This window comes from Condylura cristata, unplaced genomic scaffold, assembly GCF_000260355.1.
Source record: "Condylura cristata isolate star-nosed mole 26May11 unplaced genomic scaffold, ConCri1.0 scaffold00045, whole genome shotgun sequence".
In the NCBI taxonomy this organism is placed as follows: domain Eukaryota; kingdom Metazoa; phylum Chordata; class Mammalia; order Eulipotyphla; family Talpidae; genus Condylura; species Condylura cristata.
This window is the reverse complement of record NW_004567146.1, coordinates 1121759-1135674: the sequence shown is the minus strand read 5'-3', so window position 1 is coordinate 1135674 and position 13916 is coordinate 1121759. Positions and strand designations below refer to the sequence as shown.

The 13916-nt window shown below is 51.7% G+C and overlaps 3 protein-coding genes across 3 annotated transcripts in view; 1 reads left to right on the top strand and 2 right to left on the bottom strand.

The window, feature by feature from the left end:
* The window catches only part of PSMB5 (proteasome (prosome, macropain) subunit, beta type, 5), a 6711-nt gene extending 4289 nt beyond the window's left edge, over positions 1-2422 (bottom strand). Inside the window, exons 1-2 of the mRNA XM_004694644.2 lie at positions 2189-2422; positions 1197-1503 (exon numbers count right to left, since the gene is read on the bottom strand). Of these exons, the coding sequence (XP_004694701.1) occupies positions 1197-1503; positions 2189-2386 (505 nt within the window). The 5' untranslated portion in view covers positions 2387-2422. The remainder of the gene's footprint in view (positions 1-1196; positions 1504-2188) is intronic.
* A 5325-nt stretch (positions 2423-7747) lies between these two features.
* Positions 7748-8676, top strand: PSMB11 (proteasome (prosome, macropain) subunit, beta type, 11). The gene has a single exon (XM_004694529.2). The coding sequence runs from the start codon at positions 7748-7750 to the stop codon at positions 8639-8641; it is 894 nt and encodes a 297-aa protein (XP_004694586.1). The 3' UTR covers positions 8642-8676.
* Positions 8677-12960: 4284 nt separating this feature from the next.
* The window catches only part of CDH24 (cadherin 24, type 2), a 9759-nt gene continuing 8803 nt past the window's right edge, over positions 12961-13916 (bottom strand). Inside the window, exons 14-15 of the mRNA XM_012733993.1 lie at positions 13294-13915; positions 12961-13197 (exon numbers count right to left, since the gene is read on the bottom strand). Of these exons, the coding sequence (XP_012589447.1) occupies positions 13773-13915 (143 nt within the window). The 3' untranslated portion in view covers positions 12961-13197; positions 13294-13772. The remainder of the gene's footprint in view (positions 13198-13293; position 13916) is intronic.

Here is a 13916-nt window from a genome sequence, read left to right as displayed (position 1 = left end):
TGACCCGCCCGCTGCTCCCCTCAGCAGTGTACTTCATCAATCTGCCTGTTCTGCTCCCCACTCTGTCCCTGGTGAATCTCTCACCCTCCGCATCTCTGATCTGTACCCTAGTTCTGTATGAATAAATAAATAAATCTTAAAACAAAAATTGACTGACAAGAAATTGGCATTGGATTTAAAGGTGAATTTTCCTGGCAAGATTCATATATACTGCAAGAGAAAATAGGCTAAGGAATTTTCATTTTTTTGAGATGACACAAGTCAGGACCTACAGTGATTCCATCAAGCAAGAAAAGGAAATCAGGGTAAAAAGGAGTAATGATTAACTTTAGAAAAGCTGGTTACTATGCATTAAGTCTTTCACTGTTCAATATATAGGAGCCACTAGCCACATGTGGCTATTAAGCATTAGAAATGGGCTAACAGTACATGCTGAAATCTTTTAGATATTTAGAATTAAATGAAATCCTTAAAATACTGGGTTGTTAGAAAAGTCATGTTGTAAAAAATGCGTCATGACTTTTCTGACAACCCAATAATTTCAATGTTTCTTTCAAAGACTTATTTTATTTATGTATGCATACAAGAGCTGGGATACAGGCCAGAGGTGATGGGGGCAGAGGGTAGTATGTGTGTGAGAGGAGTCACCAGACAGTGGGGGCAGAACAGGAGGACTGACTGAAACACACTGCTGAGGGGAGCAGCAGGGGATACAGGAGAGGTCTGCTGCGCCATGTGGGTCGGCTAGGGATAGCTTCATAGTGCTGAGACTTAACCCCTACTGCCACCAGGGAGGCCCTCACCTGTTTCTTTTAAATTTTTTATATCCATCAGAAACATTTTGATTACATGTGTGGCTTTTCTTATCTAATGCTCAAGTATAACTCTTTGGAGGTCTTATCATTTTATAGGCAGGAGAAGGAAAAACACTATGTGCTGATTTAACCAATATAACAGATGATGAAACAGAGGCTGAGAAAATAAGCCACCTGTGTAAGGTTGTTCACACCAGTAGTCAGTGATACAGCTGTTTGACTCCATGCCCTTTCCTACACTACAGTGTCTCCCTTGGACAAAAGGACCAGCCGACAAACTAGTCAAGACATCCCTGGCAGTGACACAGAGCCCTTTCATTCATCTGTTCATCCACCCCTCCTCTCTGTAGTGTCAGTTCAAGAATCATGTGGTTAACTCACCAGGGCCTCTCTTATCCCAGCCACAGATCATGGTGCCCATGGACAGCCCCATGCCTTTATACTGATACACCATATTGGCCAGCAGTTTGGAGGCCGCTGCTACGGAGATGCGTTCCTTGTTTCGAAGCTCATAGATTCGACATTGCCGAGCCAGTAGCCGTTCCCAGAAGCTGCAATCGGCTGCACCCCCAGCCATGGTGCCCAGCAGATAAGGGTTGATTTCAATCACCTTCTTTACCGTCTGGGAGGCAATGTAGGCACCGGCTGTGGCCCGGGAGTCTGCTGCAACAATGACTCCGTGGCGAAACTGTTAAGATCAGAAGAAAACACAAAGCATGGCACATCAGACCACAAGAACATCTCCACATTTTTTTTTTTTTTGGCATTAACACAACCTCAAACATCTCTTTCGCCATAGCTTTATATACTTCCCCACATACTGCTAACACTATAGCTTCACCTCAATTGTTTGACGTGGGTATAACCAGTATTATTTTCATTTTATAGATGAAAAAACAGGTACAATGAGGTCAAATGACTTGTCCAAGATCACAGTGCTCGTTATTGCAACCCAAGTCCCGGTTACCCCTTGCCTGGCTCATAGTACAGTGCTCCCGCCCACCAAACTTCCCCTTTGAGCCAGAGGGTTTCGTTTACAGTCGCCCACAGGGCCACCCAGTTTCCATTTCCACTGCTGAATGGCTAAAAGTCTTTCCTCTGCCAACGCCACTGCGGTCCCCCCCTTCCTGGACAGGCGCAACTTGGGGTCGCCTAGGAATCAACCCCAGCTGACTCGGATCCCTTCTTCTAAACTCCGGCGCAGGCACCCCCCCCTCCACCCCTTTTTCCGGCCAGAGCGACAACCTACGCCTCCCCGGACAATGAGACCGTAAATCCAGCAGAGTCGGGAAGCAACGCCCGAGCCTCCACCCGCAATTCGTCGCCACGGCCTCGCCGGGGAACCAAGCCCGGCGCGACGGCTGGGTCCGCACCTTGAAGGCCAGGGTGGTGGTTCCATGAAGCATTTCGATTCTCGGCTCGTCTGGGACACCCCAGCTCGGCGCGGCCAGGCTCAGTCCATCACTGGGACTCCCAGGACTCAGGTCCAGCAGGTCCGCACGACCTCCGAGTCCGAAAAACCCACGCTGGTTCACCGCTAGCGGTCTCTCCAACACACTGGCCAGCGCCATGTCTAGTGAGGGCAAAAGGAACTCCCCGCTGCGAGAACGCCTGGCGGAGAGGCCCGGGCAACGCCTCGCCGTCACAGCTTCACTTCCTATTAAATCTATCCCGGGATCCATTTTAACTCCTGGCAACCACGCTCCCACGCCACACTACCCACAGCAAAGGCAGAAGCAAGGGGCGTTTTCACCGACGGGGGAAAACAGTAAATGGCTTCACTGATTTTAAATTCTGAAAGGATTCGGCCATCATGTTGGCCTGGGTCAGGCAGGTAGGAGCGAGTTAGAGTAATTTCAAATTCACAGGAAACGATCGGAAACGTCCATGTTGAGTGAGGGAAGGGGGGGTCGGCCATCTTTGAGAAGGGCGTGACTGGTTGAAAATTGGTTCTGAATTCCTAGCGGTGAGTCGCCCCTGCCCTGCCGGGCGTCCGCGTTGTACTTCACATCGCTAATGCTTCAGCGCCCCATTTACGCAACTGAAGTTGCTATTTCGTTTAAGGGCACTCGCTAATAAACTCCGAGTAACATAACATCTATTTCCCAGACCGTTTTCCTGTGAAATTAGTTAAACCACAATAGTTTATAGTAAAGAGCACAACAAAAATAGCGTTTACTTCCTTTTTTATAGCATTAATCACCACACAACTCATGTTCTCTTAATCAATTTTTAAGATTCAATACTCTCTTTACTCCCTCCCTCTAGTGTAAATTCTAATAAGTAATGTGTTGCCCAAAAGGCAGATAGCCGAGTAAAGAAGAAAAAGAAAAGGACTTAGTTAATTCAAAAAGTAGATTTCTCAATCCAGCTCCTCAATAGCTGAGTCAATAGTAATTTACCATCTCAGAGCCCGGAGGAGAGTTGAGGTTCCATAAAGATGTAACAAGAGATTCTCTAACTTAAGCTTGCTAGGACAAGCTCTTTATTCAAGAATGTGCTATATTTCATTGTCTCTCCCCTCTCCACCCACTTTCATTTTTCAACCCTTTGGGAACCGTAATAAGCCAGGAAGTGGGCAAATGTATGCAATGTTGCCTCCTGCTTTATGGTTCTATGAAGTCAGTGTCTGGCCTGCCTTGTTGAATTCCAAGGGGCAACATCCATCAACATCTAAATTCCACTTACCTCTGATGCCCAACTTAGCCCCTCCTCTTCCCTAGCAGACTCTGCATGTGTTGTATTTTTAATGCTGAAATCTGGCAACTCTTTCCAAGCCCAACCTCGGAATGCAATGAAAAACAAGATCTTTATCTGTCTCACACATGGTTGGTGTAGAAAATGCAGAGTGCCTGTTTATTGAGCACATATTATTTTTGCAGTAACCCCTGCAATAATAAAGTCATCTTTGTGGGTTCTCTCACTCTGCCACTAGTAGTATTGGTACCACTTTTAAGGTTCTTTCACATTTTACTTGGTTATAAGTGTACATTGTCTCCTACTAGATTTTGAGTACTGTGTACTTAACGCTTGGGTGACAAATGAATACACGAGAAAATGACAGCAGTGCTCTTCCGGTCAGAGACTTGAAACCTTGACTCATCTTAACAACTCCCTTCCTTTCTTCCACATCCAGTAAGTTGCTAAATCCTGTTCTTTCTTCCACTACATTTCTCACATTCTTTTTCATTACAACTGATGCCACCTTGACTTTTTATCTCTTTATTCCTTAATAACTGCAATAGCCCTCTGATTTTTCTTTTTTGTTTGTTTTTTAATTTTTTGTTTGTTTGTTTTAAAGATGTATTTATTTATGCATCCATAACTGGGGCACAGGCCAGAGGTGCAGGAGCCATGAGATGAGTCACCAGAGACAGAGTAGGGAGCAGAACAGGCAGATGGACTGAAAATACACTGCTGAAGGGAACAGCCGGTGGGTCAGGAGAGGGCTGCAGTGCCATCTCCCTGGCTAGGGCTCGAACTTGTGCTGCAGTGGCTGCTGATCGCTTCATAATGCTGCACCTTAACCCACTGCACAACCATGGAGGGCCCCCTAACTGATTACTCTGAGGCCAAACTACCTCTAGTTCATTCTGCATCACATCAGATTAATTTTCATAAAACATATTTTTGATCTTACCATTTTAGGTTGTGTAAAGTGAAGCAACTCAGCATGCATTTGAAGGCTTCCATTATTTGTTCCCAACTTCCTTTATAACAGATCTCTGCTTTGAGGTCCCTACTCAGGAAGACCTCAAAAAGGAGGGGTGTGAATGATATGTTGGTGGGAATGTAAGTCGGCACATTTACAGCATTAGAACAATATGGAGTTTGCTAATTTTTTCAAAATAGAGCTACCGTATAAACCAGCAATTGCTGTCTTGGCTATTAGCTGAAGGAAATGAAATCACTATCATGTAGATATATCTACACTCCAGTGTTATAGCAGCTTTATTCACATTAGCCATGATATGAAAACAACCTAAATGTCCATCAGCAGATAAATAAATAAAATGCAGTCTAGCTACACTGTGTAATATTTTTCAGCCTTAAAAAAAAAAGGAAGCTAGTGAAATAAGACAGAAACATAAAGACAAATACTGTACTGTCTCAATTATGTATGGAATCTAAAAAAATAGCTGAACTCTTAGAGAGTAGAATGGTGGTGGCCAGGAGCTAGGGTGGGGGAGAATGAGAAGATGTTGATCAAAGGATACAAACTTGCAGTTATAATAGGAATAAGTTCTGGGTGACTGTAGTTTTATAGCCTAATTTATAGCCTGGTGACTGTGGTTAATGATACAATTTTGTTGAAAGTTGCTAAGAGAGTAGATTTTAAATGTTCTCGCCATAAGAGCAACAAAAATGGTAATTATGTGAGGTGAAGGATGTGTTAACTAGGCTTATTGTGGTAAACATTTTGCAATATATGCATATTTAAATCTTCATGTTGTATACCTAAACTTACACAGTTTATATATCAATTATATCTTTGTAAAGTTGGGGGGCAGGGGAGAAAAAAAAGGTAAGTGGTGTAGTTTAGAGGTGGGAGAGAAGGTGTATAGATTGGAATGGGACTGGGGGTCCAGTAAAGCTTTGCCAAGGAGGTCTGGGTTTCTTTTTTTTTTTTTTTAAAGACTTCATTTTATTTATTTATGCATATGAGAACTGGGGTATAGGCCAAAGGTGTGGGGTGGGGTGAGAGGATTCACCAGACAGAGTGGGGAGCAAAACAGGTGAGTCTACTGAAATACACTGCTGAAGGGAGCAGTAGGTGAGACAGGAGAGGCCGTGCCATGAGGGTCAGCTCCCTGGCCATAGATTGATAGTGCTAAGACCTTAACCCCTGTGCCAGCAGGGAGGCCCTCGGGCTTATTTCTTTAACTACCACATAGGTTCCATTGGTCTTTAAACCCACAGCCTCTCTACTGTCAGCCAGCACTTGGAAAGGAGTTTTAGAATAGGTGGTACTTAAGCCAGTCTTTGAGGCTAGGATGCAAATAGATGAAGGGAAAATGGGAAATGTGCTAGGAATAGAGTAAAATGAGATTGTGGGGCCCTCCCTGGTGGCGCAGCGGGTTAAAGCACAGCACTGAGAATCTAAAGCCACTTTTGCATGAGTTCGATTCCCGCCTGCCCCGGAGGTGACCACATGGTGCGGCAGACCTCTCCTGACCCGCCTGCTGCTCCCCTCAGCAGTGTGTTTCCTCCATCTGCCTGTTCTGCTCCCCACTCTGTCTCTGGTGAAGCCTCTCGCAGCCCCTGAGCCTCTGGCCTGTACTCCTGTATGCACAAATAAATAAATCTTAAAAAAAAAAAATGAGATTGTGGTGGATAGATTAGGACCAGACTTTTCCTGGGCCATAAATGCCATTCTGGGGTAGAGACGGTGGTTTGGATTTGATTCTGTAGCCCTTCAAGTTTCCTTAAGAGGAGACACAGGACTTGAATGATACCTTAGGTAAACATGTCAGTGTGAAGGATAAGACAAGAGGAGAGATGGAGGGGGGTCAATTAGAGGCCATTCAGCTGTCCAGATCTGACTGGCTAATGGCCTGACTTAGGGAGGTAGTTATCCATCTTATACATAAAGACCCAAAACTGTCCTTAGAAAGAGGAGACAGTCTTACCCTTCAGTAAGGTCCCCATGTGGCCCTACACAAAGAGAAGGAGAAAGGCTGGTTGAACCTTAGCGTGACCTGGTTTCTCCACGACTCCCTTGACATGCTTCCATGTGTCCTTTGTACTGAGAGTCCAGAAACTATGAAGCCACAGCCCCATCATCATGATCTGAGAGGTCCAGCACTTTTTCCTTGTGTGGCTGTTTATTTGACTAAACCCAATGCCATGGCACCCTTTGACTTGCAGAACTCAGTTAATAGACTTTTGGTGGTGCTGAAAGTAGCTGTGACTTGTCACTCTGCCCCAACCTAATTTGTCTTTCTGAAAGGTCAATTTCCAGGGTTCTTCAACTCTACCCTCAGCTACCTCTGGTTGGTCTAAGACTGAGGCTCAACATTATGCTATCAAGGTCAATTATTTCTCCTGCCCTGAAACCAAAGACAGCTTTTATGCCCTTGTGAATCTCAAACAGAAGGGTGACCAGGAGAGGGCAGACACTACATCCTCTTCACTACATTTAACACGAATAGGAGACACTGCCAGAGAGCCGTCGGGAATGCCATCTTTGCAGATGGAAGTTCATGTTCGTTCCCAGAGCGGAGGGGAAAGAGAGCTCCCCTCAACTTGGCTGCTCAGCCACCAGCCCTTCTGGAAAGAACTTAAGCCCCCCTCCTCCACCTACCAAGACTCTTGCTCTTTTCTGTCCCTGTCTCAGTTCACTCTTCTGCTTTGGCCATGAGGTGACAGTATGAGTCCAGAGCCGCAGTCCCCCTGAAAAGCAACCCAACATCAAGGTCGCTGTGTCTGTGGGGTCACAGCCCTCTCTTCTGCTGCAGCAGAGAACTCCGGCCCATCTGCACCTCTCCTCAGCTGGGGCTTCTCTCCCGCCAGGCACAGAGCCTTATTTATGTTCGCAGTGCCCCCCGCAAGAAAACAGAGGACCCCAGCTCTGCCCCTCCACTCGCAGCCCCTCTCCTTGGCAGTTTCCCCAGCCCCCACCCCGCTCCAGGTGCTTGGAGGATGACAGACAGGAGACTCCTTGGTGACGCTCCGGCGTGTCACGGGTGGTGGCTTCCAGAGCTGGAGACGCCGCTGCCTGGTCCTCAGCCTCCTGGGGGGGTGGGGGGGTGTTGCTTGCTCTGTCAGCCAGTCCTCATGCCTGCTTTGAGCTTAGGAAGAAGTGAAGCCACAGATCACATGCCTTCCTCACCGGTTTTGGCTGTAACCCAGCTTTTCTCTAGCGGCCCCGCCCCCCAACCTCAGCCCTAAAATCCGTGGCTGGAATCCTCCAACCTTCACTCAGCCCCAGGATGGCCCTGCAGGATGTGTGCAAGTGGTGGGCACGGGACACCCAGGAACCAGCCCCTCACCTGCCTCCAGCTGGTGGCTGGGCTGTGCCCCGAGGCTGGGACCCTCAAACCTTCCTGCAGATCCATGGCCCGCGGCTGGCGCACGGCACCACCACCCTGGCCTTCCGCTTCCGTCACGGAGTCATCGCCGCGGCCGACACGCGTTCCTCCTGCGGTGGCTACGTGGCCTGCCCGGCCTCGCAGAAGGTCATCCCGGTGCACCGGCACCTGCTGGGCACCACTTCCGGCACCTCGGCCGACTGTGCCACGTGGTACCGGGTGCTGCAGCGGGAGCTGCGGCTGCGGGCACTGAGGGAGGGCCAGCTGCCCAGTGTGGCCGGCGCCGCCAAGCTCTTATCAGCCATGCTGTCCCGTTACCGGGGCCTGGACCTGTGTGTGGCCACTGCCCTGTGCGGCTGGGACCGCTCTGGCCCCGCGCTCTTCTATGTCTACAGCGACGGTACCTGCCTGCAGGGGGACATCTTCTCCGTGGGCTCCGGGTCGCCCTATGCCTACGGCGTGCTGGACCGTGGCTACTGCTACGACATGACCACCCAGGAAGCCTACGCCCTGGCTCGCTGCGCTGTGGCCCACGCCACGCACCGGGATGCCTACTCAGGGGGCTCTGTAGACCTTTTCCATGTGCGGGAGAGTGGGTGGGAATACGTGTCCCGCACCGACGCCTGGGTGCTGTACTCTGAGCTGCAGAAGCTCCCGGGGCCCGGGAAGGAAGAAGAGGCCGGTGAAGCGGGTCCCGAGCCTGCCTCCCCGCAGAAAGCTGGGGGAGGCGGGGACCCCACTGCTGGGCCAGCGCCGGGGGACTCCAGCATGCCTTCAGAGACTGAGGTGCTGTAAGAGGCAACAGGACTTGGAGGCTTAGACCAAGGAAGAGGAGGGGAGAACGGGCGGCCGCGCCACCTCCCAGCACTTGGCACTAGCCCTTAGGGCTTGACGGCTCTCTTTGTGCCAGGTGCCCAGCCATCCTTTCTGCCTGGCGGAGCTATTGATGGCTCTGCCGGCACGTTCCTATTGACGCCCAATAGATTGGTCCAGCCTCCTTATCGGTGCCGAGTCTTCTATTCGCAGATGCTTCCTGCGTGGCTGCTGCACGCCAGACACTGTGCTAGGTGCTAGACCCTCTTTTTTTTTTTTTTTTTACCATCCTCTTCTGCTTTCCCACCCCACCCCCCTTCTCTCCTCCCCTCCTATTTTAGCCCTCTCTCTCAGTTTCAGTCTTTTCACCTTCTTCTCACCTGGTTGAGGGAGAGGGGGATGAGGTGGAGATGGAGCCCAGGGGGCCCGGAGGGGCAGGGGACACCCACAAGGTGGTGACAGGCTTTTCACTTCTCTGCTGCCACTCCCCTCCCTTACCCCTACTGAACTCTAGTGAATTCTCTTTTACTGAGTGTGATGCTCATAATTCTTTGAGGAAAAAAATTATCCTCACTTTATAGAAGAGGAGATAGGGTAATGCATAGAGTGACTTGCTCGAGGTGACAAGGTAAATGGCAGAGATGAGGCTTGGAGCCAGGCCTGCCATCCAGGCCCTTCCCTGTCTCTCTTCTCTCCTAGCAGGCAGAGCCCTGCAGGCATCTGGGAGTGAAGCGAGATGGAAAGTGGCTGGGCCGAGCCTCCGCCTCTTGGCTGGAGATGAGTGGACCAGAGGGCGCGAGGGTTTAGGGGGCTGAGCCTGGGAAGCTGCCCTCTGCCAGCTTTAGCTGGCCCAGCCTGCCAGACCTGGAGCCTACCGTGCTCTGGTCTTTCAGGACCTGGCATTGCTGCTGCCAGATTCCTCGGTTGCCTTCTTTCCAGCCTCTTCTTCCCGGAGCTCCCTCTGGGAAATGAAGGAGAGGAAGAAGGAGAGGGAGGTCGCAGTGATGTAGGAACTGTCAGGTTAGTGCATGCTCTCCAGCCCTTCTTGCCCACTTCTGCTTGCGTGCAAGCCCCCACTGGAGAGGCACCAGGAGGCACACCGCCTGTGCGCGTCTCAGGCCACGTAGGGGAAGGAAGCAAGGTTGACCCACGATGGCACCTTGCTCAACCTTCTTTCTCTTATCCCACGCCTACAGCCACCTTCATCCCTCTGGACAGCCCTCCTCCAGCCAAGGCCCGAGCCCCACCCCACGCACTTTGTACACTCGGCTTAGAATTCCGCCAGGTGGGAGCTAAGTAGACAGAGGGAAACCTCTTCTCGGTCTGACCATCAGGGGGTGACTATGGAGGAGGAAGCCTTGGTCAGGGAAAGCCAGGAAGGACATCAATGTGGATGGAGGGGAGGAAAGTGTGGTGGGGAGAGGGACCACAGAAAAACAGGACTAGCCTTGGAGCCAGGGTCCAGGAACCTGTCCAGGGGCCTCTATACCAGCCTTTCTTCAGGGAATGAGGTGTAGGACTCTGGGAATGATAGTATGGGGCTGGGACCCCTGGGCCAACCTAGACCCTGAGGTCCACAGGAGGAAGCGCAGCTTTTGCCCCCAGGGTTAAAGTGATTGACTGGTATAAGAGGGCACATCTGGGCCCCCCCTGGCGGCGCAGCGGGTTAAAGCACAGCACTGAGGAGCTAAAGCTGCTTCCGCATGAGTTCGATCCCCGCCTGCCCCGGAAGTGACCACATGGCTTGGCAGACCTCTCCTGACCCGCCCGCTGCTCCCCTCAGCAGTGTACTTCGTCGATCTGCCTGTTCTGCTCCCTACTCTGTCTCTGCCTGCACCTCTCGCCTGTACCCCAGTTCTGTATGCATAAATAAATCTTTTTTTTTTTTTAAGTGCACATCTCCTTGTGCAGTTGCGGGTGGGCTTTGTGTGGCGCTTGAGGGAGTGGCCAGTGTAGGTGTGTGCGCAGGAGTGGGGCAGGTGGTACATGTGTGGTTCCTGTGTGCAGACAGTGAAGACTGGAAGAGAAGGAGCAACAGCCAGATAAGAAGAGCGGCCATTGATGTTCACAGCAGAAGGCCTTGCCCCTCCTTTTGGGAAAATGCTCCAGAGTCAAGAGGAGTGGGGACAGTCTCACCCTCCCCCTTTCCTGACCTGTGTCTTCCTACCTCTATCCTGGCTCAAGGGAGTGAGAAAAGATGGGGAGGAAAGGGTGGTCTGGAGCTTGAGTGACCACCTGACCCCACCAAAGATTGACTAGGAGCTGCATGCAGCTCACTCCCTGGGGTGCTTTGCACCCCCTCTTCAATCCCTGACAGGACTAAACCTGGACATAAAGGGCAGAAAAGGAGGGGAGCCCTTTACTGCACCTGCTGTCATCACCTTGCTCCTTTTTCTTCCATGGTCTGCCCCTCTCCACTTCCTTTGACAAGTGCTGTTCTTCAGGATGAGAGACAACTTCCGAGATGGGCCCAGGGTCCTGCTGACAAGCTGTTTCCCTAGGCTGTTTTTTTCTTTTTAATTATTTTATTTTCTGTTTGTTTATTTTTTAAAGAATTATTTATGCATACAAGAACTGGGGTACAGGCCAGAGGTGTGTGTGGTGGTGAGAGGATTCACCAGAGACAGAGTGGGGAGCAGAACAGGCAGATCCACTGAAACACTGCTGAGGGGAGCAGGGGGTGGGACAGGAGAGGTCTGCTGTACCACATGGGTCAGCTCCCAGTGTCTACGGAGAGCTTCCTAGTGCTGAGACTTAACCCCTTGTGCCTCCAGAGAGGGCCTTTCCGTGAAGTTTTAATGGGTCGGGGAGGTTCTCAGGAGGAATGTGGGAGGACTGGGAGAGCAGGTGGAGTCTGCATCCCACTCTTGCCCCATCATTACCTAGGCTGTGAGTCAGGCCCCCGTGCCCCCCAGGGACTCCAGAAGCTGCGGTGCTGATGTCAGCGTGAGACCAGAGAGCTGACATCTCGCCTGCCCTTCCTGTTTTGGTGGACCCCGTTCCTCTCTGCCCTGCTGGGCACTGCCTCCTACAGTTTTCTGAGGGCTTCCAAGGCCAGACGTGGCCCTTATAGAGGCCTTCAGGCAGTCAGGGGTCCTGTCCCAGCTTTCCCACAGAGTAAATAAATGTCAGCCCACCACTGGTGCCAGGGTCCTTGATCCCCCAGCGGGCTGCCCTGGTGAAGCAGGAAGCTGTAGAGAAGGTATCTTTTTTTTCTTTTGTGCATATAGAACTGGTGTACAGGCCAGAGGCTCAGGGGCAGCGAGAGGCTTCACCAGAGACAGAGTGGGGAGCGGAACAGGCAGATTGACGAAGTACACTGCTGAGGGGAGCAGCGGGCGGGTCAGGAGAGGTCTGCCGCGCCATGTGGTCACCTCCGGGGCAGGTGGGGATCAAACTCATGCTGAAGTGGCTCTAGCTTCTCAGTGCTGTGCTTTAACCCACTGCGCCACCAGGGAGGGCCGAGAAGGTATCTTTTTGTTGAAACATCTTTCCCTCATCAGGAGGGGAGGGTCACAAGGGCTTGTCCTGACCCTTCTGCGTTAGCCTCCGGAAGCCCTGCCTGGAGCAGGGAAACCCGAGCACTTATGTGGATTTCCTGGGAGGACTCTTCTCTGCTCAGGGAATGGACTTTGAGTAATGCCAGTTGCCCCGTCAGCAATGACCCCTGGTGACTGATTCTGCCTCTCTACAGCCCTTCTCCTGACCCTCTCCCTCCTCCTCTGTGCTTCCCATGGGCAGGGAGAATTAAAGGTGGGCAGCAAGATCAGATCCACTGTGCTGTGCCTTTCCCCCAGGGCACAGCACCACAGCACCTCGGGAGGGACTGGCTTGCCCTCTCTGCTGCCACCACCCACTTTGTTCCTAGTCTAGACTTCCTTTTCCTTATTTCTGAGTATTTTTACTTCTGCCCCCCTTGCTGGAAGCTCTTGACCTTTGCTTCTCCTTCCCATCCTCTCCTAATGCTCATCCCCACGTCTTTATTTCCTTGCACAGTTTGATAACAACAGGGAACCCAGAGAGTTGATGGTGGGAGTGGGAATACAAGTCAATATCTCTGTACTCCCTGAATGGAGTCAACCCAGCCCCTCCACACACAGGGGCTTGAGTGGATGGTCCCCCCAAGGAGAAAGAGCCAGAGGGGACGGGCTGAGGCCTCTCCTCTGCCCTTGGGTATAATGATGCTCTGTAGGGAAACCTATGTGGAGGAACAGAAGCAGGCTCTGCTTTTACAAAATAAAGTGTTTGTTTATTATGAAATTAGAGATGGAGGCCCCTCCCCTTCCTCCCTCTTTCCCCTTCCCCAGATGCCTCCCGCTTCTCTCCCCTCCCCTTCCCCTGGGGCTTGGGAAGCACACACGTCAATGCCCAGGGCTTGGGTGCCCAGGGCAGGCTGACAGGTAGGCAGAGCTCCAGGGAGGCGGCCATGTGGGGGGCTGGAGCTCTGGTCCTGGGAGGTGGGCTGGCTCCCTCTCTTTGCTGGAGGCCATGGAGCCAGGATGAGGCCATGAGTGATGGATGGAACCATGCGGGCAGGTCTATAAAGACAGGAGAGCTGGTTAGAAGTGCTGAGTGGATCAAAGAGCGGGGGCTTCGGGCTGTCTCTGTGCCCCATGTAGTCTAGAGGCACTGACCTGGGGCTGAACATCCCCTGCAGGAGGGTGGGCAGCAGTGGCTGGAAGTTTCTCTTGCTTTGGAATGGTTAACAGAGAAAACCGAAAAGCCAGTCACAGGGACCCAGAGAGAATGTGGGCAGATGTGGGCAGGAGACAGACACAGAGCATGTGTAGGCCAGGAAGATAGAGCATGTGAGAGATTTAGAATCAGGGAGACAAAAACAGAGCCACAGAAAAAGTGAAATCACAGTGAGAGAACAGAGATGCGGAGTCGGTCCCTGACCTGGACAGGGAGAGTGTTACACACAGATTCCTGGAGAGACACAGACGACCCAGGAGGAGAGGGAGGAGGAGGGTGCCCTGGGGAAGTTGGGGGTACACAGGGACAGGATGAGGCCTGGGGCCCTGGGCTGCTGCCGCCTGCCTGGACCCCGGGGGCTCACTCAGAGGGCCTGTTCAGGCTGCCCCACTGCGGGGGGCGGGACCAGGGCCAGCTCTCAGGGGGCCGGGGGCTCCTTGGCCCCATACAGCTCGGCCAGGGTGCGGAAGAGGGGCCCCCAGTCGTCCCAGGGCTCTGCGGGGCCAGGGACACCCCCGGCCTCGCTGCCGGACCCCAGAGAGCTGAGGGATCCGCAGGAGGA